The sequence below is a fragment of the Elaeis guineensis genome, chromosome 5 (assembly GCF_000442705.2).
Source record: "Elaeis guineensis isolate ETL-2024a chromosome 5, EG11, whole genome shotgun sequence".
NCBI lineage: Eukaryota > Viridiplantae > Streptophyta > Magnoliopsida > Arecales > Arecaceae > Elaeis > Elaeis guineensis.
In genome coordinates, this window is record NC_025997.2 from 128687640 (window position 1) to 128711597 (window position 23958).

At 36.7% G+C, this 23958-nt stretch overlaps 1 protein-coding gene and 1 pseudogene across 5 annotated transcripts; one reads left to right on the top strand and one right to left on the bottom strand.

Annotated features, from left to right (window-relative positions):
• Nucleotides 1-1961: 1961 nt before the first annotated feature.
• LOC105045756 (protein CANDIDATE G-PROTEIN COUPLED RECEPTOR 7) lies at nt 1962-20074 on the bottom strand. 5 transcript variants are annotated; one of them, XR_012141688.1, is made up of 3 exons: nt 18591-20074; nt 18265-18312; nt 1962-2256 (listed from the first exon to the last, which is right to left on the bottom strand). XR_012141688.1 is itself a non-coding variant. In XM_010924138.4 (2 exons), the coding sequence occupies exon 1, from the start codon at nt 19953-19955 to the stop codon at nt 18621-18623; it is 1335 nt and encodes a 444-aa protein (XP_010922440.1). In that variant the 5' UTR covers nt 19956-20073; the 3' UTR covers nt 1962-2256; nt 18591-18620. The 5 variants fall into 5 exon arrangements, 4 of the variants coding, with proteins under 4 accessions (XP_010922440.1, XP_073114632.1, XP_029120656.1 ...); XM_010924138.4 differs by lacking the exon at nt 18265-18312 and having other exon boundaries at nt 18591-20073; XM_073258531.1 differs by lacking the exons at nt 1962-2256; nt 18265-18312 and adding an exon at nt 2304-2717.
• LOC140858061 (uncharacterized) lies at nt 8815-10427 on the top strand (annotated as a pseudogene).
• Nucleotides 20075-23958: the final 3884 nt, after the last annotated feature.

Consider the following 23958-nt stretch of genomic DNA (forward strand, 5'->3'; position numbering starts at 1 on the left):
AGGCTTTTAGATTCATGCATAACAGATGATGCATTTGGACTGTTTTGGTAGAGTTTTGGGTTTTATATAAATTTGATCATCTGCTATACCTATCTAGAGAAGCGTAAGCACATGGATAAATTGATTAATAAAAAATTGATCAATTTTTTCATGATATTTACCAACCAAAGAACGGATCTTCTGATCAAACCTGTTTATTCTGATCATAAGATATTCCTGATATAGGGTGTATGTTTTGTACTTAGAGAGTTATTGGAAAAAGTAGTTGCTATACAAAAATTGGATTGGAAATAATTTGCAAAAATTATTAGATTGCTATTCTAAACTAACATGTGCCGTCGAGGAAGAGAGTCTTGGAGTAACCTGAGGCTTGGCAACCGAGGGGAAAACGATCTCCGCGACGTCTAATTTGGGTAGAGCTGCCGTTCCACATATGTTAGCGCACAAGAAGAGAAAAAAGAAAATACACATGCATTTGGCATGAGAATAAAACAGGAATAAGGCTTTAAATCTTCTGATTAGACCGTTTTCCAACTCCATCACCACCACCTCCTCTTTCTCTTAATCTTCACCATGTTTATGGAAGAGTTTTGTAGGAGAGTTGGCCTTTAAATATAAATAGGATGGTGGTAGATGAAAGATTTAACCCACCGTATCTCAAATATAGATACCAGTTATAGCCAAATAAGCAAAATACCGCACTTTCAAATTTATTACTTAATATACAGCAGATATCTCTCTTCTATCTCTTATCTTTGTATTAAATGGAACCTCCCCCACCCTTTTTTTTTCTTATTTTTGTAATATATTCAGTTTCTATTTTTGTTTCGCAGTTGGAGCTGATTAGATTATTATGCTAAATGAGAGTTTTTTTTTTCAAAAAATAAAAATTTTGAGCTGTTTCACAGATTCTAAATGTGATGTTATGACTTTTCCATGATGTCTTGGAAAACAATGTTGCACCCATACCTTCCACATTCTTTTAATTTGGGCTCCGCACCCTCTATTTTCTTCCTACATTTCATGCCCTATCTTTTATATTCCTTTCATCCAATTGATATGCTCTAACTAAATCATTCCAACAAAGTTATTTGCAGCCAAATATTTATCTGATCCATCCTTAATATTTTAAGAAAAATTGAAAAACTTGAGAAAGTTTTCATAGTATGATTGAATTTTTTTTCTTTTTGCTTCTAAATTTTTTTTACCATGAATGTGAAATGACTTTTGTAAATCTTGATGTATATCAGTCAAACAAATTTCAAAACCAGTTCATCAGAAGTTTTCAAATCACTCACGCTAAGTCTGTAGTGATTATTCCAAAATCATAAAAGATGATCATGATTCATGACTATATATTTGGCAAACAACAGAATCAAGGACCATATATAATAGCATGTAGTTCTAGATAAGTATGATCATACAGCGCCATTTTATGTTAAGAGCACCCTTTTTGGAGTGTCGCCTCAAATGAAGTAATTTCTACAAATTCTCACTCACAATTCACAAACCTAGGTACGGCGGGCTCAATCAAGTTTAATATAAAAACAACAAATCCAACACAACTTGAGCTCGGTGTTGGGACTAGGGTCCCACAGACCGCGACTCGACTCATTAAGTCATAACCCAATCCATAACGCATCTCAACGAAGGCAATTCATCGCTTATATTTATTTCTTGGTTTCTTTCACTGTCTTCCTTTTCTTTCTTTTTCTAAGTTAATAGCCCCCAAAAAAGGTCAAACTACAACACATCATAGCTGCCCATATTGCTTCAGTTTCTACCACATGCGGGCCTCCAGTGAAATTTGGAGCACATAGGAGCGCATTAGTTGGAGAAAGGCAGGTGAGTAGGCATTCCGACAGGAGAAATTATTTTGGCGATCTGCTTAGGTTGCGTTCAAACCTACTTTTGGCATGACACTTACATAGCATCCTGGAATAATAAATGGAATCACAATGTGAACCCAGAACCAATCAGCGAGCCAAGTTTACTTGCCAAACTCAGATTCATATGGAAGTACCCAAAAAAAACAAATAAAAATTCAGATTGGTTTGTGAAACCAGTACATAATAATAGCCATGACCTAATTAATCACATGTGACGGTGATACCTTCACAGAGATCCACTGTGGATAGAAAATGGCTACATGAGACCCTAAATGACAAGCATTATCTCGTATCCCAACTGCTTCAAAGTTTAATGATCCAATGCAAATATGCAATACCTTCCCAAATCCGAATCAGTGTCATATTCCTGGATGAAATGAAAATAAGAGTGGTATTTTTAGCAAGTCTCCTAAAAAACAGGAAAGCTGAAAATCATTGAACTTTCAAGAGATGACATTATGTTTCCATGCAAATAAATCAAGAAAGGGACACATTTAACAATCGAACAAGCTTAAACCAAGGAAAAAAGGGTATACAGGAAGGAACCGATACTTCAAAAGCTGCCATCAAGAATAGATGCTCCATAAAATTGATTCCAGGAAACAATCGCAATCACCTTAAGTGTCAATCTTAGAATCATAGTCAACATGGTAGCAAAAACTGCAATTCCTAATCTAGATCAGCAAGTAAACATGTCATTATACTGAATCCGCATCTCGACTTTTATTCCAAAAGTTGGTTGATATATAGCATTTTCCAATATCAGATAGTTGGCCATGAGGTCATCTCCATCCAAGTAGGTAGCTGGAGGATGGCTGGAACCCAACACTCAAAACAACAAAGGAATTCATGCAACAATGTAAAGCAGAAGCTTCAGATTTCAGAAATAAAAAAATAAAAAAAAAATCCAACTAACAAAATGATATAATAATAAAGAAACTTGAATTGATGATGGCAGGAAAAAGGAGGGGAAAACTAACTACATCCAACAAGATCTACTAGAAATGTCTGTGCCGATCTCTCCATATTTCACAGCAACAAACCTGAAGATGAGCAAAATTGATAACATGGGTTTTCCTTAACCCAAATTCCTGTGGGAGACTTACCAGGTGCTGTTACAAAAAGAATGCAAATGTATGGCAACAGAACTTAATTGCCGTGTTAGAACTAAGAGTATCCAGGAAGAAGACAGCATTCAAAATAATAAAGGGAAATGTGTTTGCAAGCAAGTGACCTCTCCATTTGGTCCAGCAAACTTTTGCAAGTTCCAGTGCCAGGACCTTTAGACACACATTGCCACAGACCACCTATTATCAAACACTACATTTCAGTTCAATCATTGTCTAATGTATGGTACCAAACAAATATAACTAATTGAACAGTTGATGATTTAGAGAAACAGGTCATCCTAAGTTCAGACATGATCATCTCTAGTCCGAACCCAATAGCCAAGGTTTGCCGTCTCAATGCTTAACCCTATACCAGTATAATCCTATTACAGTGTCGGTACATGATATCGTATGAGATGGCAAGGCTCCTAGTATCAGTACGCTACGAAATGACATACCAGTATGGTACTGTATGCCAAGTACGATGCAGTACCGACCAGTATGGCAAATCGTGCTAGTAACAATCTAGGTGCAGATATTGTATCAGCCTGTTCAATGCCAACCAATCAAGGAAAGCAAGGTTTTAATAGAATTAAAGTTAACCAGGTACTTGTATTAGAATAAGAAACCTTATGCCACCTGCACAAGGAGGCCTTCTGAAAACTTAGCCGTTGGTCCCTAGACAAGGTCAGATCTTCTGAGAATGCAGGAAAGAGCAATGAGAAATGATAGAAAGAACATGGATGAATATAAGATAACACCTTCACCAGAAGAAACTAAAAGACCTTTTCTTACCTTATCAAATGATTTTTTTTTTGTTTTTTTATCAAGCACAATTTTACATTATTTTTCCCAAATCTTTCTTTCAATAAATTTGCAAATCCTTATAATGTGATCACCAAAACCACTCTATTTCCCTTCTAATCATATAAAGATCCGGAAAAATTTTGCACTCTTCTCCAGCAATATCGGTTTCAAAGGCCATGTCATTTACCAAAAGATAGAAACAGGATGATAGAATCTCTACTAAGATTGCCAGATTGGTTCTGAAAGAATGGCAATTTTGCTAATTGAAACAGATCTCACAATTTTGCCTGTAAGCTAGAGAATATTTGATTACTTCCTACTTCAAAATGCTGCAGCATGTTCGACAAGAAATACCTTATTGTTGGTTTCGGCCACTATCAATCATGATGAAACACTAGTCATCCCAAAATAGATAAATAAATAACCATAGCCCAGCACTGGAAACAGCGTGGATAAATTTAGAAGAGGTTAAAATCTATAAGCATAATGTGCTGTATATCTAAGGATTAAAGAGAGGTCTGACATGTACAGAAAATGATATGTATAGAGCTGCTATTTGATATCAACTACATAAACAATTGTTGTTGATAGTTAAATCAAAAAGTAGAATAGCATCTTACATCACTTTAAATTTACTACAGAAAGTCCCAGCTCATTTTGCTGGTAAAGTCTCTAGATGGTTGTACAACAGAAGGTTCAAAGCCCACCCTCATCAGGGCTGGGGGGATTTGGCGAATTTGCAGGAGGACTATCTCCTGCTCTGTGGTCCATTGCCTATGGGCCTCTTTCTACAGGAAAAGAAAAAACTAAACTAAAAACTATAGTTTTAATCAGACATGAAAACACATGCAGCAATTATGTCAAATTATAGCAGCAGTAGGTACAGATTTGATCAAGTTCTCCATTTAGGTGCAATCCTTCAATCTTTCTGCACTGCCACATCAAATGCTGCAGAAAATGGTTGGTGAATAAATAAAGCAAATGAATAATTTTTAAACATCACAATTTCTGAACAGTTGGCAACATAACAAAAAATAGTCAAATCCATCAAACCAAGTTTACCAACTAACGGTTGAATCATACTAATTGCACTCTGTTATCAGCTCCATTAATTTCCTTTTTTCTTTTCGCTTTTAATCCAGCAACAACAATCTAGAGTATATCTTGACCATTCATTCCAACTGGACACACTTTCAATTGCTTTCCTCCTTTTTTTTTTCTTGCTTCCATTTGGTCATTCAACCATCTTCTTGTGTCATGAATTACTATTATATCCTCTAAAATTGATTAGAGAGTTAACATGGCACCCATCATTATCGGTCATCAGATCTTTGGAGGGAAAACAAGGTACATACAGTTAAAAGTGCAAATATGTCAGTTTCACCCAGTAGCTGAAGTATCTGTGTAATTCTTTTTCCAATCAAATCTCATCATTTTTTTCCACATCAAATGCTGTGCTTGACAATAAAAGATACAAGAATGAATTTCAACATATCTAAACAACAACACAGCAAGAACTGGATAAATCTCTTTAAATTTATCTCAGACATCCACCTATTGTAGGTTTCATCTTCCAGATCTCTTCCATGCCACTTTCCTAACCCAATTATCAAACTGGAGCAAATTAAATAGTTACTACTATAATAGAATTCCTAATACTCCTAGTTACAACTTACAAGATTAGTACATAACCTTCAAGCATGTACCAACGATTTGGATAAAACTACATTTGCCAAATTGTTCCGACTTAGAGCAATTTTTGCTAATCTGGATTAACAAAGCAATTTCAAAAAAAGAAATTAATGATGCAGGTCCATCAAATCCATTTAATTTTTTTTGATGATAAAGTTTTATTCATGATTTTTCCACTAATCTGGCTTTTACAATGAACTGACAGCTGCTTCTTCTGCTCACAAAATGGAGCAGTTCTAACTTCTAAGTATTAAACTATTTAAGATCCCTCACAAATTAATAAACAAATAGAACAACATTGAATAGTCCATGTCTGAACATTAGAGTGCATACTCAAACCACAAATCAGAAGTGTCACGTATTACGGAGTTTGGTAGCGAATGGCATAGAGGACTATGAAACCCAATAAGTGCAATGAAAGCTTGAAATCTCTAAAAGGGGAATAAATGCTTTGTTCAAAAAACACAGAAATCTTTCCTCAAAAAAAAAAAAAAAGGTGCAGAAGCCCCCTTCATCACTGTTGCCTACAGATGCAACAATCAAATCACCCGTTGAAAGAAAAACTCAAATGGCTGCACAACATGTGATGATGGTCTTTGGATGCTTGATCTACAGCCTCATAGGTTCTCTAACCCAAATATTCCCAGTAAGCCTTGCTTTTGTGCGAAGCACCATAGTCATGTGCACAAACCACTGGGAGTAGACTATTTCACTATAAAAGATGCATCAAACTTCTCCAGTTGAGCCATTTCACCAAACATGCTTGTGCAAGTAGTCCAAGTTGCAATGGCACTGATGTCCACGAAGGATGGATGGTCCTATTGAACCTAATTACGAAACACAAGACATGGCAGATCCAGATGATAATGTTTTGGAGCAGACATATGTCAATTATGTTATGGCAAACAGCAATACAACATCACATAGTTCAAATCTCTAAATTCATTTAGTCCAAAGTAGATTTCATGATAAACTAAGAGTAGCAAAAAATCCTGATTATTGGATTTCACACATAGTATTTGGGGATAAGCTCTTCAAATCAATATTGACATATTGAAAGGAAAAAAAATAATATATATAGTTCAAAAGAATGACTCTTCCTCTCCCTACATTGCAATTAGAGTTTTAAAAGGTGCAGGCTACTAAACTCTCAACTCATAGCATACTAAAGCAAACCACATAGCAGAAAGGACAGTTATCCCAAAAAAAGCTCCATTGGGTACCCCACTATATGCATTGATAGAGAAAGCACGAAGCATGCACTGATTATAGTCATATAATGTAACAAGAAACATAAGTAACACATACAGAGTATTTCTATCATTTTTTGAAGCCTCAAATTACAGCTTATTCATGTCGTTTGGCTGGGCCTCGCCAAAGACCATAGACTACTGAGATGACTATCTTTAATTATGTTGATAACATTGAAACACAAATGAACCCAAAGCCTTAGTCCCATTGTTCATGATGTCAATCATGACCGTTGCCCTTCTATCTACTCATAGATCTAACACTGATAATGCTGGACACAAGACATCTGGAATTTGGGGATCTGTTCAATTGTTTGGATGACATATAATTGAATGAATCATAAAGATAATTCCATGATGAGTACTGCTTTACTGACTCCAGCAACCCCAAATAGTCTGATTTTCCCTCCATGGTGATAAGGAGCTAAAAGATCCACCACTTTATTACGTGGCTGACAAGACCTGCAATCGGACTAGCAATCCGGTCCAGATACTATGGAATAAAGCAGGAATAATATGCATAGGAGTGCATGGGAAGAGGGATTGGGCTCATAGGAGTGCATGAGAGAGACGTAAATGGATAAATGTTTAGAAACAAGGAAGTTTTATTCATGTTAACTCCGGGATTGATTTTGATGAATAATAAAACTTTTGAGTAGATTTTTGACACTAATAATCTATTTGAGTGTGTAGTGAAAAATTCAGATACTTTGGACCATATAGTGTCAAAGCTCAAGGTTTTTAAATGAAGAGGTTGGAGAAGAAAGACCTAGAAAGCCAAGCCAAGCCAAGCAATTTTTTAAAGAGGCAGGGTCATGAGCCGACTCAGAAAGAGTTTGAGCCGGCTTTGGCACACATTCAGCACTTGGCACAGGTTTTGAGCCGACTCAAGCATCTCAGGAGCCGACTCAGGAACATTTGAAAATCTGTCACAAGCCTTGAGCCGACTCATGCATAGGATGAGCCGGCTCCGATACGCAGGAAGACACTGGCACGGGCTTGAGCCGACTCAAGAATTGTTTGAGCCGGTTTAGTCTCAAAAAATAGAGCTGATTTTTCTGGAGAACTCGCCTGAGCTGACTCAAGAACATCATAAGCCGACTCAAGAACATCATAAGCCGACTTAAGGGGATCCTAAGCCAACTCAAGAAAAAATTGAGCCGACTCGACAGCTTCTGACAACAGTAACAGCTAGTTTCCAGAACGTGCAGAATTAATCTGAGAGCTCTCCAAACGGCCATTTCTCGTGCTCCAACGGCTACAAATCTATTTTTAGTGTTCCTAACTTGGATTAGAAGGATTCTAAGTTTGTATTAAAGCAAAGGAACACAAGAAAACAAAGAAACAAGAGAGAAAAATCAGAAATACATTCAAAATTCTGGGCAACCCTTCAAGTGAGCTTAAAAAGAGTCTTTACTTCATTTCAACCATCCAACCTGTAGTGCATTCAAATTTTTCTCAAGTGAAGGAAGGGAGCATTCCTTGCAAAAGCCCTCCAACCTCTCATCTTGTGCATCAAAGCTTCAAATCAACTCTTCAAGGAGTTTGTCTTGTATTTAAATTTATGCACTTATATTTCCTGTATTTCAAATTTCAATAGGGTTTGAAACTTGGGGGATAGGCTTATCCAAGCCTTGAATTGGATTTGTTCAAGTCTAGGAGTGGCTTGAGGATAGGTTTTGGTTGGTGAGCCCGCAAAACCAACCGAATTTAGATTGTGATCCCGTTAAAATAATTATACCGTAATCTTGGTGATTATAGTGGAATTCTTAAGAAGATTTCTTGAAGAGTGGACGTAGGTATTGGGTTGACACTGAACCACTATAAAAACTTATTATTTGTATGTGTGATTTTGCTTATCAGATCTATTTATTTTCTGCTCATTTAGTCACTGCATATTTAGCATATAATTATAATTGTTCTGCACATGCACGGTTAAATCTGAAAAAATTTTATAAAACCCAATTCACCTCTCCTCTTGGATTGTATTTCTGGACAACAAGTGGTATCAGAGCAGGCACTCTCATATTCACTTGATTGTCTAGTGATCTCGAGTGAAAAATCCAAATGACAATCCAACTTAATGTTTCTCTTGCTGAAAGATAATCCACTAATCGACCACCACTCTTTAATAGATCAAACTACACCTATTAGAAAGTACGAATGCGAATTTTTATTCAAGCACTCGATGATGACCTATGGAGTGTCATAATCAATGGACCTCACATACCCATTATCACTATTGATGGCAAAGATGTTTCCACATCGGAGAAGGATTGGGATGACATTGATTAAAAGTTAGCACAACTAAATGCTAAAGCAATGAATATACTCTATTGTGCACTAGATGCTAATGAATTCAACCGGATTTCCATCTGTGTTTCAGCTAAAGAAATATGGGATAGACTTGAAGTTACCATGACGGTACTAATCAAGTCAAGGAATCCAAAATAAATATGCTAGTACACAAGTATGAGTTGTTTAAAATGAAATCTTCTAAATCAATAACTGAAATACTTACTAACTTTACTGATATTATTAACGGGCTTAAGAGTTTAGAAAAATCTTATACTAACAGTGAAATTGTGAGAAAAATTCTTAGGTCTCTTCCTCAAGCTTGAGAGGAAAAGGTGGCGGCCATACAAGAAGTAAAGGATCTCAACACCTTGCCCCTTAAAGAACTTCTTGATTCTCTCATGATACATGAGTTAACCATGAAGCAAAACTTGGAAGAGGAGGCCAAAAAGAAGAAGACCATGGCTCTCAAGTCTTTAGCAAAAGAAGAAGACGAAGAAAATGAAGATTCCGAAGAAGGAGATGATGACGAAGATTTGGTCCTCGTAATCAGAAAATTTAGGCGATTCATGAAAAAGAAGAGGCCAAACTTCAAGAGAAGACCCTTCTCCAAAGGTGAAGCTAGCAAAGATCGAGAGAAAAACAAAGATAAGGAGCAGCCTCCATGCTTCGAATGCAAGAAATTAGATCATTTCAAGGTTGACTATCCTCTACTAAAGAAATCCTCCAAAAAAATGAAGAAGAAGGCAATGATGGCCACTTGGAGCGATAGTGAAGATTCAAGTTCAGATGAGGAGGCACAAGAAATGGTCAATCTTTGTCTTATAGCTCAAGAGGATGAGGTAACACTTGATACTCAATCTAAATTTTCATTCGAAGAATTACAAAAAGCATTTTATAACTTGATTGATGAACTTAAAAAGCTCACTTTGAAAAATAAAAATCTCAAGTCATCAATTCAAACTTTGATTAAAGAAAAGGAGGAAATCTTGAAAGAAAAAGAATCTATTTCTACAGAAAACCAGAACTTGAAGAAAGAACTTGAAAAATACAAATCTATGATTGATAACTTCACATTAAGTTCTGAGAAACTGCAATTGATACTTAACAATCAAAAAGCTATTTTTGATAAGATAGGAATTGGATTTAAAACTCAAAAAAAGCAAAAATTTTTAAAGAATTTCTTTATAAAAGAATCATCATCAATTTCTCAAAATATAACCTATTTTTGCTGTGGTAAATCTAGACAAAAATCATATGTTTGCAATTTCAGAAAAATAAAAAATTTGACATTAAAAAAGTATGGGTTCCCAAAAGAACTATGGCTACTAATCCTAAAGGACCCAAGAAGACTTGGGTACCTAAAACCATTAGTTGATTTATGATTGCAGGTGTGTCTTGCAGCCGATGGAAAGAAAGAAAATGGTATCTTGATAGTGGTTGCTCGAGGCACATGACAGATAATAGGGAGTACTTTATCACTCTTGAAGCTAAGGAAGGAGTGGTGACTTTTGGAGATAATGACAAAGGGCACATCATCGAAAGTGATAAAATATGTATCACTCCTATCTTTATAGAAAATGTACTTTTAGTAGATAATTTAAAGCATAATATATTAAGCATAAGTCAACTTTGTGATAAAAAATTTAAAGTAGTTTTTGAATCTCTCATGTGCATAGTCACTAGCCCTATTGATAATAGCATAACTCTCATTGAACATAGACATAGGAATGTATATATAGTTGACCTTGATGATCATTTCACTAAAAAGAGTCAATTTTTAGTTGCAATGAATGCTAAAATCAATAAGAAAAGTTGGCTATGGCATGCTAATATGAATTTGATTTCAAAATTAATCAAAAAAGATCTTGTAAAAGGTTTACCAAAACTTGATTTTGAAAAGGATAAGATTTGTGATGCATGCCAATTTGAAAAACAAATCAGAAATTCTTTTGAATCAAAGAATATTGTTTCAACTTCAAGACCCCTTGAGCTACTGCACATGAATCTATTTGGACCAACTAGGACCACAAGCCTAGGAGGTAAAAAATACGGACTTGTGATTATAAATGATTTTTCTAGATTTACTTGAGTATTATTTTTGGCTCAAAAAGATAAAGCATTTTCAGCATTCTTCAAGTTTTATAAAAAGATCACAAATGAAAAGAATTTAACAATCATTTATATTAGAAGTGATCATGGAACAGAATTTAAAAACCAATATTTTGAAAATTTTTGTAATGAAATGGATATTGAACACAATTTTTCTGCTCCTGGAACACCTCAACAAAATGAGATTGTTGAAAAGAAGAACAGAACCCTAAAAAAAATGGCCCGAACTATGTTGTGTAAAAGCCATCTCCCAATATATTTTTGGACTGAAGCTATCAACACAACATGTTATGTTCTAAATAGAGCATTAATTCGGCCTATATTAAATAAAACCCCTTATGAACTTTGGAAAAACAAAAAAGCCAATATTAGTTACTTTCATGCTTTTGGTTGCGAATGTTTCATTTGAAATAATGGAAAGGATAGTTTAGGCAAATTTGATGCCAAATCTGATGAAGGGATCTTCCTAGATTATTCTACCTCTAGTAAGACTTATAGAGTCTTCAACAAAAGAATACTTGTTGTTGAAGAATCTATACATATAGTGTTTGATGAAACTAATGATCAATCTTCTAAAAAAGAAGATTTTGCTGATGATGATACAGGAATAATTAACAAAAAAAATTGAAAAACTCACTCTCAATGAACTTCCAACTCAAAAAATCAAGGAAGAAGCAAAGAATAAGGAAGAGAAGAATGAAGAACCCACTCAAAGTGAAAAGAATGAACTACCTAAGGAGGGGAGGTATGCTCACGAACATCCAAAGAATCTAATTATAGATGATCCATCACAAGGGATAAGAACTCGCTCTTCCTTAAGAAATATTAATAATTACTTAGCCTTTGTCTCATAAATTGAGCCAAAAACTATAGAAGAAGCTGAAAATGATCCTTGTTGGATAAATACTATGCAAAAAGAACTAAATCAATTTGAAAGAAATAAAGTTTGGACTTTAATTGATAGACCTAATGACTATCCTGTAATTGGAACTAAATGGATATTTAGAAATAAATTGGATGAAAATAAAATTATTAGTAGAAATAAAACTAGATTAGTTGCTAAGGGTTATAATCAAGAAGGTATTGATTTTGATGAAACTTTTGCTTCTGTAGCAAGATTGGAAGCAATTAGATTATTACTTGCATTTGCATGTTTCATAAATTTCAAACTATATTAAATGGATGTTAAAAGTGCATTTTTAAATAGATATATAGCTGAAGAAGTGTATGTTGAACAACCACCTGAATTTGCAAATCATGCATTTTCCAATCATGTTTATAAATTGCATAAGGCACTAAATTGATTAAAATAAGTTCCACATGCATGGTACGAAAGATTAAATAATTTTTTATTAATGAATGAATTTACTAGAGAAAATGTTGATAAGACACTCTTCTTAAAAAAAAACTCAATGATCTATTAGTAACACAAATCTATGTAGATGATATCATATTTAGTGCTACTAATGAATCTCTCTATCAAGAATTTGTCAAGCTAATGCAGGAGAAGTTCGAGATGAGTATGATGGAAGAGCTGAATTTCTTCCTCAGACTCCAAATTAAGCAAAATGAAGAGAAAATCTTCATCAATCAAACAAAATACACAAAGAAGATACTCAAAAAGTTTGGTATGGAGACTTCAAGACTAATTGGCACACCTACGAGTCCCTCTTTCAAGCTTGACAAAGATAAAGAAGGTAAGAAGGTTGATATTAAATTATATACAGACATGATAGGATCCTTGCTTTATCTTACTGCAAGTAGATCCGATATTTTGTTTAGTATTTGCATGTGTGCTAGGTTTCAATCTGATCCTAGAGAATCTCATTTATTAGCTGTTAAAAGAATCTTTAAATACTTATTAGGTACACTTAATGTTGGTCTATGGTATGATAGAGCATCACCTTTAGAATTAATACATTATTCTGATGCTAATTTTGCTGGATACAAATTAGATAGGAAAAGCACAAGCGGCGCCTGTCAATTCCTTGAAGTTAATTTAATCTCATGGTTTAACAAGAAACAACATTCGGTGGCATTATCAACGACCAAGACCGAATATGTTGCTGTCAGAAGTTGTTGTGCTCAAATCTTGTGGATTAAACAACAACTCGAGAATTTTGACATCAAACTTAATAAAATTTCAATTAAATGTGACAATATAAGTACAATTAACCTAACTAAAAATTTCATCCAACACTCAAGATCTAAACATATTAAGATAAGACATCATTTCATAAGAGATCATGTGTAAAATGATGATATAATGCTTGAATTTGTTAGCATAGATAGACAATTAGCTGACATTTTTGCCAAACCTCTCAGTGAAGAAAGATTTAGTATAATTAGAAGAGAGCTAGGAATGTATTATCATTTAGATTAGATATCTCATGTTAAGGTAAGCCAACATAAACTCAAATTGTCTTGATCCAATAAATCTAAGGATTCCCTGAAATTTCAAAAATTTTCACAATCTGAAGCTTGAGTCGACTCATGGTTAAGTTTGAGTCGACTCACTCTTGAGTTGGCTCATGGACGAAAATTGGATTTTTAAACCCGAGCGCCTTCACTTCGATTCACTTTACCTCCTTCACTGTTTGCCTTAGGGTCCCCCAAATACTCTCTAAGAACCCCATCTCGCCTATTCCTTTTGCCGATTTCCCTCTATTTCTTAATACATTTGCCGGATTCGAATGGATCGACGTAGGAAATCCATGTCCTCCGGTCCACCAAGGAAGATGTCGCAAGCCATGAGGGAGCCCCCAAGTGATTTCGACTCTGAGTTTGAGGTAGAAAACTTACCTCCCCGTTCTCCTACACCAAAATCCCCTTCCCTCTTAGATAGACAAGTGACAATAGGCCGAAATGTGGATTTTCAGTTCTTTGATTGAGAGGGTTTTAGGTTTGGCAACCGGATTCGGCTGCAAGAATGGGGGGAGTTCTTTTCCATGAATAAGCCCACTTATCCATGCCTCATGCATGAATTTTATCAGTCCATGGCCAGAGGGGACAACAATCTGGGATGTACTGTCAAAGGCGTCTCGTTTGTTATCACCCCAGAGAAACTAGGTCAGATCAGGAAATACCATACGAGGGAGTAGCACCCTGCCACCTTATTAATAAGGACCTAGCCCTAAGGATGATCTTGGGTAAAGAGAACATTCAAGGGACTTTCGGGCTTCAAGCCAAATTTCTGTCAGTAAAGATGAGAATTCTCAGTCACATGTAGCTCGGATCATTCTACCAAAGATCGGGCATTTTGATCTTGTCTCGAATCGAGTTATTGGTATTATGGATTGTATCATCCGGGGTTAGAGACTGAACCTTCTGCAAATCATCTTCTCCCAGATGAGAGACAGTGTAGGGAGAGCGAGAGCATGTTTACCCTACGACAAGGCACTGACCTCGATATTTCGGGAGGTTGGGATTGACCTAGAAGGAGAGCTGTCAATAGAACTCCACCACACCGACACTTATGATGAGAGCACCGTCTTTCGCATGGGATGCCGTCGAGAGGATCAGAGATGGATGAGACATATTAAGGAGCAGCAGCCACAGCAGCCCATAGATGCAGGAGGACCGAGTCATCCTGCTGATATTGAGTCAGATGTGCCTCCTGCTCAGCCTTCCGACTCCTTTATCACTCCTAGACGATCAGTGAGACCTCCACTAGTCCAGACTCAGTTAGACGACGATCAGGTGGCTAAGATTAGACAGTATGTTTTGGAGGGTCTTCGATCTCAGATTAGTAGTTTATCATCCGAGGTCAGTTGGTTGGCACAGAGGATTGATGTACTGGAGCAGAGAGAGAGCTCTGGTGTGCCTCAGAGTGTTGCATTGTCACTCCTAGCTTCCATGAGGCAGCTAGCAGATCTTTTGAAGACCCATCACCCATCCACAGTAGCAGCGACAGCGGCCGCATCATCAACCGCGGTAGGAGCAACAGAGGCCATAGAAGAGGCAGCTGCTGACATCACTTTTGATACAGTTGTTCCTTCTATCGAGCAGCCACCCCCGAGCGTACCTACTCAGCCTTCTACATCTTCTCAGACTCCTAGATCCATCAAGACCTACACTCGATCTACTGTAGGCGGACCTTCCACTAGGACTAGAAGCAAGCGATCAGGCCTTCCAATTCCTAGGCCAAGTTCCTCTATCGCTCCTGAGATAGTTTCTGATGAGGATTAGGCCTAGATTCGCCTTTAGGATCAATGCTAATTATGTTGTTTTCTCATATGTCATAGGACCTAGATTCAGTACACCTTAGTAGTTGGCTTTGTATGTTGTCGTTTTTGGCTTATCAAAATTTGTTCTGAATGATATACTGTTTCGGCCATATTTTTTGTATACAGTACATATTTTGGTAATCTATATACTTTCATTTCACTTATATATATATTATAAATGTTATGCTAGTTTCTCCTTGTCTTTGTGATTGCTCTAATATTTTTGTTTGATGATGACAAAAAGGGAGAGAGAGAAGTAATAGGCTAAGGGGGAGCACAACAAGAAATATGTATGACTAAGGGAAAGCACTTTAATTTTTTGAATTTGACACCAAGAAGTAAAATGTATGGTTAAGGGGGAGAATAATTCAAATTTTAAGAAAGGGAGAACTATTCAAGAAATTCCAAATTTTAATCCCTTTGAAGAATATGCATGGCTAAGGGTAAAATACTTCAAATTTTAAATTCCTTGAGAATGTGTCAATTGTGTTGACGTACAAAGGGGAAGTAATATAAGTGTGTCATTTTAGCAAAATAATAAAAATGGCACACTTGGCACACTAATGGCACACTTGGCACACTTGAGGAAATAGATCATACAAAATGAAACTTAGTGAATCTTCTTGAGTAAAGATCATCATAGCATTCGCACAAAGAAAAGATGTGTCATAGCATGATCTGAATATAGTTAACAATACAAAATTTTTGTGTAGATGATTGATTGAAAATGTGATGGAACTATGCAATTTAATCTTAAAATCTGAGAATGTTCTAATTTATCACTCAAAAGTTTTATCATCATCAAAAAGGAAGAGACTGTTAACTCCGAAATTGATTTTGATGAATAACAAAATTTTTAAGTAGATTTTTGGCACCAATGATCTATTTGAGTGTAGTGAAAAATTCAGATAGTTTGGACCATATAATGTCAAAGCTCAAGATTTTTGAATGAAGAGATTGGAGAAGGAAGACCTAAGAAGCTAAGCCAAGCAATTTTTTGAAGAGACAGGGTCTTGAGCCGACTCAGTAAGAGTTTGAGCCAGCTCTAACACGCATTCAGCACTTGACACACATTTTGAGTCGACTCAAGAACATTTGAAAATCTGTCACAGGCCTTAAGCCGACTCATGCACAGAATGAGCTGGCTCCGGTATGCAGAAAGGCACTAGCACAGGCTTGATCTGACTCAAGAATTGTTTGAGCCGGCTCGTCTCAAAAAACAAAAAGTTGAATTTTCTGGAGAACTCGTCTGAGCCGACTCAAGAACATCATGAGCCGACTCAAGGACAAGTTGAGCCGACTCGACAGCTTCTGACAACAGTAACGGCTAGCTTTTAAAACGTACAAAATTGATCCGAGAGCTCTCCAAACGGCCATTTCTCGTCCACCAACGGCTACAAAACCATTTTTAATGTTCCTAACTTGGATTAGAAAGATTCTAAGTGTGTATTAAAGCAAGGGAATGCAAGAAAACAAAGGAACAAGAGAGAAAAATCAGAAACACATTCAAAATTCTGTGCAACCCTTCAAGTGAGCTTAAAAAAAGTCTTTACTTCATTTCAACCATCCAACCTGTAGTGCATTCAAGTTTTTCTCAAGTGAAGGAAGGAAGCATTCATTGCAAAAGCCCTCCAATCTCTCGTCTTGTGCATCAAAGCTTCAAATCAGCTCTTCAAGGAGTTTGTCTTGTATTTAAATTTTTGCACTTATATTTTCTGTATTTCAAATTTCAATAAGATTTGAAACTTGGGGGATAGGCTTATCCAAGTCTTGAATTGGATTTGTTTAAGCCTAGGAGTGGCTTGGGGATATATTTTGATTGGTGAGCCCACAAAACCAATCGGATTTAGATTGTGATCCCGTTAAAACAATTTTGCCATAATCTTAGTGATTATAGTGAAATTTTCAAGAGAGTTTCTTGAGGAGTGGACGTAGGTGTTGGATTGACACCGAACCACTATAAAAACTTGTTATTTGTATGTGTGATCTTCCTTATGAGCTCTATTTATTTTCTGCTCATCTAGTCACTGCATATTCAGCATATAATTATAATTGTTCTGCACATACATATTTAAATCTGAAAAAATTTTATAAAACCCAATTCACTCCCCCTCTTAGGTTGTATTTCTGGGCAACAATTCATGTTAAGGATAGACTGAATGAATGCCTCAGAGAGATCAAACTCGATAAATGGCCAATAACTCCGATGATCAGGATGAAAATCCATCCAATTGGATTGCCAAGAGCTTGGTCATGGAAAATGAAAGAGATAACGCTCACGAAAACCATCACAAGAACAAATTAGATGAGATTAATTCAATCCAACATACCAAACCAGCTCCTGAAAAGAGAATATCATTCTATTTCTAATGGTATAAATATAACATTCCCTTTTAGTATCAAAGAATTAATCCTATCTACCAAGTCTAAGGTGTTCAAAGCTTCTCCTGATGCTAAGTTATTGGAGAATATTGATTATATGCAATGGCCCTTAGTCAGTGGTAGGTCTCAAAGTTCAAAAGCAAAAAACCCCAGCAACGTTAGAATCTTCTAAGAAAACAAGAAGTTGTTGTCATTTGTCCATAATATAATTCCTAAGAAAATGTTTTCTTACTGTGACCATTTTTATAAGACATTAGACATCACAATTAACAGAATTTACTTATATCAATTCAGCTTTAAGAGAAGGAGATTAGAATCATGTTATCTATATTGATCTATATAAAAACTGTATCGGATGGATCATCGGCGGACATTTTTAACTTACATTATTCGAAGATATTTCATAGGCTTAAAAACAAGCAGCTGCACTAACTAGATTGCACAAAAAATGAAAATAAACGACCAAAATCAAAACTGACAGTAAAAAAATCAAGTGAAACACCTTCTGAACCAAGAATCGGCAAGCTGCATGCCTCCCAACTTCCAGCAGCTACAGAACAGAGAGCAAACAGAATTCCACAGAGAGAAGTAGCAAGTAAAGCGTCAAAAGAAACAGCAAAAAATGAAAATAAACATAATGAAAGGCAAGTACAACACTTTCTGATACTGGAATTCACAAGCTGAATGCCCTTCCCATATTCCAACAGCCACATGCCAGAGAGAAAACAAAATTCCACAGAGTATATAGAAACGAATGTAAACCCGTCCTATGGTAAGACCGAAGAGCAGTAGTAAAAAGGGAGCGAAACAGCACACCCAGAAGTCTACCTGATCGTAACTCTTCAATCCTCCCGCCGTTCAGAGCTCGAACTCCTCCTCCCGGAGCGCTGCCTGTGCCGCCTCTTCCTCTTCATCATCGAGCACAAAGTACTGGTTCCTCTCCACCGGCCTAAACATATAAAACATAAAGATATAGAAAGCAAGGCTAGCAGTCTCCTCTGCCGCCACGCTCACCCACCGGTACTTGTACGACGCGATCGTCTTGAGTGCATACACCACGACCCTCGTGAAATACAGGTACCCGATGACTACAAGGTAGAACTGCCGGAAAAGAGTGAGCTTGGCGAGAGTCCTGGCAGCCTTCCCATCGGTCTTGGAGGTCTCGCGGAGGGATCGGATCGACCAGACGATCGGGAACAGCACGGCGCAGCAGCAGATGATGTCGATGAGGAGGAAGACTTGGTTCCAGGTGACCCAGTCCCGGATGAAAGGCCCAGTCTCGCCAATGACAATTGAAGCAATGTTAGCGATCACCTGGAGCGGGATCACGACCATAAGGACCTTCTTCTCCTTCTCCTGGAGGAAGGGCTTGAGGAAGGACCAGCCGGTGCCGATGAGGACGATGACGGTGAACAAGAGGACACCTTTAAGGAACTGGAAGAGGTAGAACAGGACGTCCCAGCCATGGGGGGTGCCCGTGACGCGGACGTAGTGCTGGTCCTCGGCGGCGAAGAGAAGGTTGAAGGCCTTGGTGGTGAGAAGGCCGGCCATGAGGTAGTGGATCCGGTGGGAGGAGAGGCGGTTCTTGAGAAGACAGAAGTAGATCCAGACGGCGAGGAAGGCGACGTAGGCGAGGGCAAAGAAGAAGTAGAGGGAAGGGACGGGGGACTGGCCGACCGAGAGGTAATCGGGGGTTCCGTCGGGGCGAGCGTTGTACATCACGGTGCGGACGGCCATGGAGACCTGGGACTCGGGGTTGCAGTTGGCGAAGTACAGGCTGTACTCATCGGGATGGGTTATGTTGAAGGACTGGTGGAAATTGTTGTTGGGGGCGATGAGCTCGTTGAATTTGAAGAGAGGGTGGACGTGGGGGTTGGAGAGGACGCAGTCGGGGTTGGAATTAGGGTTAGGGTCAGGATTTTGCTGCTGCTGGCGCTGCTGGGATTCGTAGGTGGCCTCGATGAGGCCCTCGTCGGAGAGGAGGAAGAAGCCAAGGAGGTGGGGATCAGAGGAGAAGGCGAAGGAGACGTCAGATAGGGTGATGTTGACGAAGCCGTTGGGGGTGAAGCCAAACTTCTCGAAGAGGATGATGGGACGGGTGTCGGCAGTGATTTTTAGTGTTTTGATCTCCGCCATGGACGACGAAATTAGAGAGAAAAGGATGAGGAGAGGGAGGACAGAAGACACACCCATGGCGCCGGGGATCGGATCTGGGATTCTCCAGCGGCGGAGGTCGCGGCGGCAGCGGCAGAGGGCCGGCGCTTTAACTAGTGCCTTCTGGTTCTGGGCGATGACCGCGAGGGTGGACTAGGTGGGCAGCTCTTTTGTTCGGCTCGGCGACTAACGGTTTGTTACGGTACAGGTATCTGATAACTTAACGTGGTCCTAAAAAAAAGGATTTGAAATGGCCGTCCGTTTTGCGTGGTAATTTGGGATGTTGGTGTGATGATGACCGATATGAGGTTAGAAAAAAAATAGAGGTTTGATTATATATATATATATATATATATATTCTATCATCATCGATGATATTTAATTGATGAAACAGAGAACTTTTTTTTTTGTTTGGTAAGAATGAAACAGAGAACATTTGATAATGCAGAAATTTAGAAAGTATTCCGTGAAAGCATTCATAAGATTTATTTTTATTCATGAATATCATATATTTATATATTATTTTATTATTTATTATTTAATATCATACCAATAATATTTAATTCAATGATAGAACGGAGGATATTTCTATATGATAAAAAAAAAAAAGTATTTTATAAAAATATAGTAAATAAATATCATATATTTATATACCACTTCATCATCTATATAATATTATAAATATTATTAAATACCTCACCAATAATATTTAATTTAATAATAAAATAGATATTAATTTTATAATTATAATTAAAATATATATTTCATGATTTATAAAAATAATAAATTTTTTATTAAAAATATTTAAAAATTAATCATATTTTAATAATATATTAATATATTATTAAAAATTATATTTCATTAGAAATTAACAAAAGTATTCAATAATAAAATAAAATATTATACAAAAAAAAAACTGTGCGATTGCACGGGTTGGTGCGCGTATCAGAGGGGGAACGGGATCCACTCTATTCCCGGATTTTTATTTTTTCCTGCCCAAAAAATTAAAGAATGTAACGCGCTGCATGGCTTAACCGCGTGATCAGGCGTGTGAGAAACGCTACCACTTTGACGACTTTTGATTTGACTTTTGAGCCTTGGAGGCAACGTACTCGCGGATTTTCGCTTTGCCGCGTTGAATCCCAAAATGTTCATAGTGCGACCGTCCGATTGTTCTTCAATTGGTCCGTGGACCATTAATGGTTCGAAATATTATAACATAACAACAACAATCAGATCTCATAATCCAAATTAAGGATTACATAGCTCTTTTAGAGATTATTATCCCTAAAATAGCAATTCTTTCATCTAACTATTTAATAGTCCATAGTTATATCTTTTGTTAAAGAAATATTTGCTAGCAATTTGTCATAAAGAAAAAAAAGGAAGAAAAAGAATAGAGTTTGATGGCTCCTATTAAACAAAAAAATGAGGGCCTTGCAGATTCGACAATAGTTTTTCTTAACTTTTGGGATGAAATAAGTATTTGGGCCCTTATTAAGCTATTGGGTTTGGCACCAAAGAAAAACAAGCTTATACGGGACTTTCGTGTATCGAAAGCAACGTCCGAACAAATTAAAGTAGATTAATTTTAAGAAAAGCATCTTGATGAATTAAAATATATTAGGCTCTTAATTGATTGAAGCCCGGCAACAATATGCACAAATATTTACATATTACAATCTTAATAGTATAGTAGTAGACACCATTGACTATTTGCTCAAATAATATCATTCTTTTTAGAAGAAGGAAGAAGGAAGTAGAGGTTTGACTTTGATCGGAGAGAATCCTTAAATAAGAAGTAGAGGAATACCTTAGGTAGTATTTAGATATTCAAATTTTATTCTTAAAATAGGAATATTAATTTTCAGAGAATTGCTATTCATCTTTTTTATTTCAGATTTCTGTTTGGTTGAAAATCTGGCATTCCACTTTTATTCCAGTGCAATTAATGCAGTGTTATTCCAACTATTATTTGGTTAACATAGAAATAAACTTTTTTTTCTATGAGGAATAGAGGATGAATTTTTCAAAAAATTCAAGAATACCCTTGGCCAAGTTTATATACAGGATGAATTGAACGTGTACAACTAGTAAAAGTATGTAAAGAATGAAGCAGCAAATAAGAATATGAACTTTCAATTGAACCCAAGTAACTTGCAGAAAATAAGAGCATGTATAACTAGTAGGAGTAAATAATGAAAACCCATAACCAAATATAGCATAGAAGCGGTTGCTGCCAACAAGTTAAACATAGCACAAAAAGAGCTGCCAGCAAGTTAAATCCAAAAATTTCATCAGGCCGTCAAAAGTTGAAAGTCAAGATGGAATTGCTGATATGTGAGCATACTCCTTATTTACCTATTATGAATACACATAAACAAGTATGGTGATGTGCCGATATGCTTGCTAGCTATAATATTAATAATTATCCAACACTTATTGAGACAACCTCCTCCCATATTTGTTCATCTCCAGGGATAGAAACTTTAAGCATAGAATTCCATCCCCATCCGGATCAACTTGCTAAATTATAATGCATGTTGAAGTTCTTTTTCAGAACTTTTAACCGATTCTTGAGGTTTCTATAGGTGAAGGTCATCTTAGTTCGCTCGTTAAATGTAATTGTCATCTTCTTTTAGGTTTCTTAGGAGAAGATATCATTTTGACAATTGTCTGAATCATTTTCTTGCCTCATCAAGGCAAGCATGAGCAGATCAAGGGCATCAGTCTAATTAGGAGCCCTCCTACATGATGATCCTATTCTCCCATATTCTGAATTGTCGATCGTATAGACTTTTGATATGTTAACTACATAAACACAAATTTTGTAAATATAAAAATAAGGCACAATTGATTGCAATTTAGGGCTGCCTAATGGCAAGGATAAAAGAGCATAAAAGTTAAAACATAACTTATTATGTAAGAAAAATACCAAAAAATATGAGATAATCAATTGCTAGTTTAAACTAGGCTGCACTATTTAGCATTTTGTAATTTGATTGTATAAAATAAATAATAAGAAAAATATTAGAAGGTTGCTTAGGACATGTGAAGTTAAAGTCATTGGAGCATCACGACTACAAGATACAAAAACTAACTATATAGTTAAACCTTGTCTCCCAACCATGCTCAATCTTAAGGCAGCTTATCATCATTGTCAAAACAAAATAAAAAAAATAATATAAAAGTTAATATAGATACGAAATTGGTATATAACACAAGTTCAAAATCAAGAAGGAATTAATACCATAGAAGCAAATGTATTTAAATAAAATGTCACATTAGCCCTCGTAAGAGAAAAAGAGGGGTTGGAAAACAAAAACATAACTTAGTATAGAACTTATTAAAGAATAAAAATAGGTAACACAATAGTTCAAAAGCAAGAAGAAATGAATACTATGCAAGAAGAGGATAGCACAAAAAAAAAAAAAAAATTAACAACAATATTACGAAAAAATTAAGAAGTAAACATAAGGCAACATTCACAAGTCTTATCGACAGACATGAAGCAGCATCTACGTATAACAAAATAGCTATACAACAAAGAAGTTCCAAGGCTATACTAAAGGTAGGAGCAGCAGAATAGAAGAATTGTCGGATTAGAGCAAAATGAGAGAAGGACAGAGGCAGCAAGAGACGCAGCAATACACACTATAGGAGCTAGTAGGAGAGCTGCCAACCATACATAGGAGGTAGAAGGAGATCTACTTGTAGAAAGATCGAGCGAGTGTGAGGCGAGTGCAGCAGTGATTGGCAGTCATGGAATCCAAATCGAACGAAGGCGGACACTGGAGTGGCGGAGGGGATGGAAGGGAGGAGGTTTGCGGATGATTTCAATCCATCAAGAAGATGAGAGGATGCGAGCAAAGGCCGCAACGTGAAGACAAAGAGGCAAAAAGAAGAGGATAAATAGGGTTTCACCCCCTCCCCCACAAACTCCTCCCTCTTTACTTTTTTCATAATGACACAAATATCCCTCTAGGGGGTTGGGAATAAATGGACCTAGAATTACCAATTTCATGGTCCACCATGAAATTGG

Coding starts and splice junctions, on each gene's coding strand:
- LOC105045756 (XM_010924138.4), bottom strand. CDS start 19,955: ATGGGTGTGTCTTCTGTCCTCCCTCTCCTCATCCTTTTCTCTCTAATT.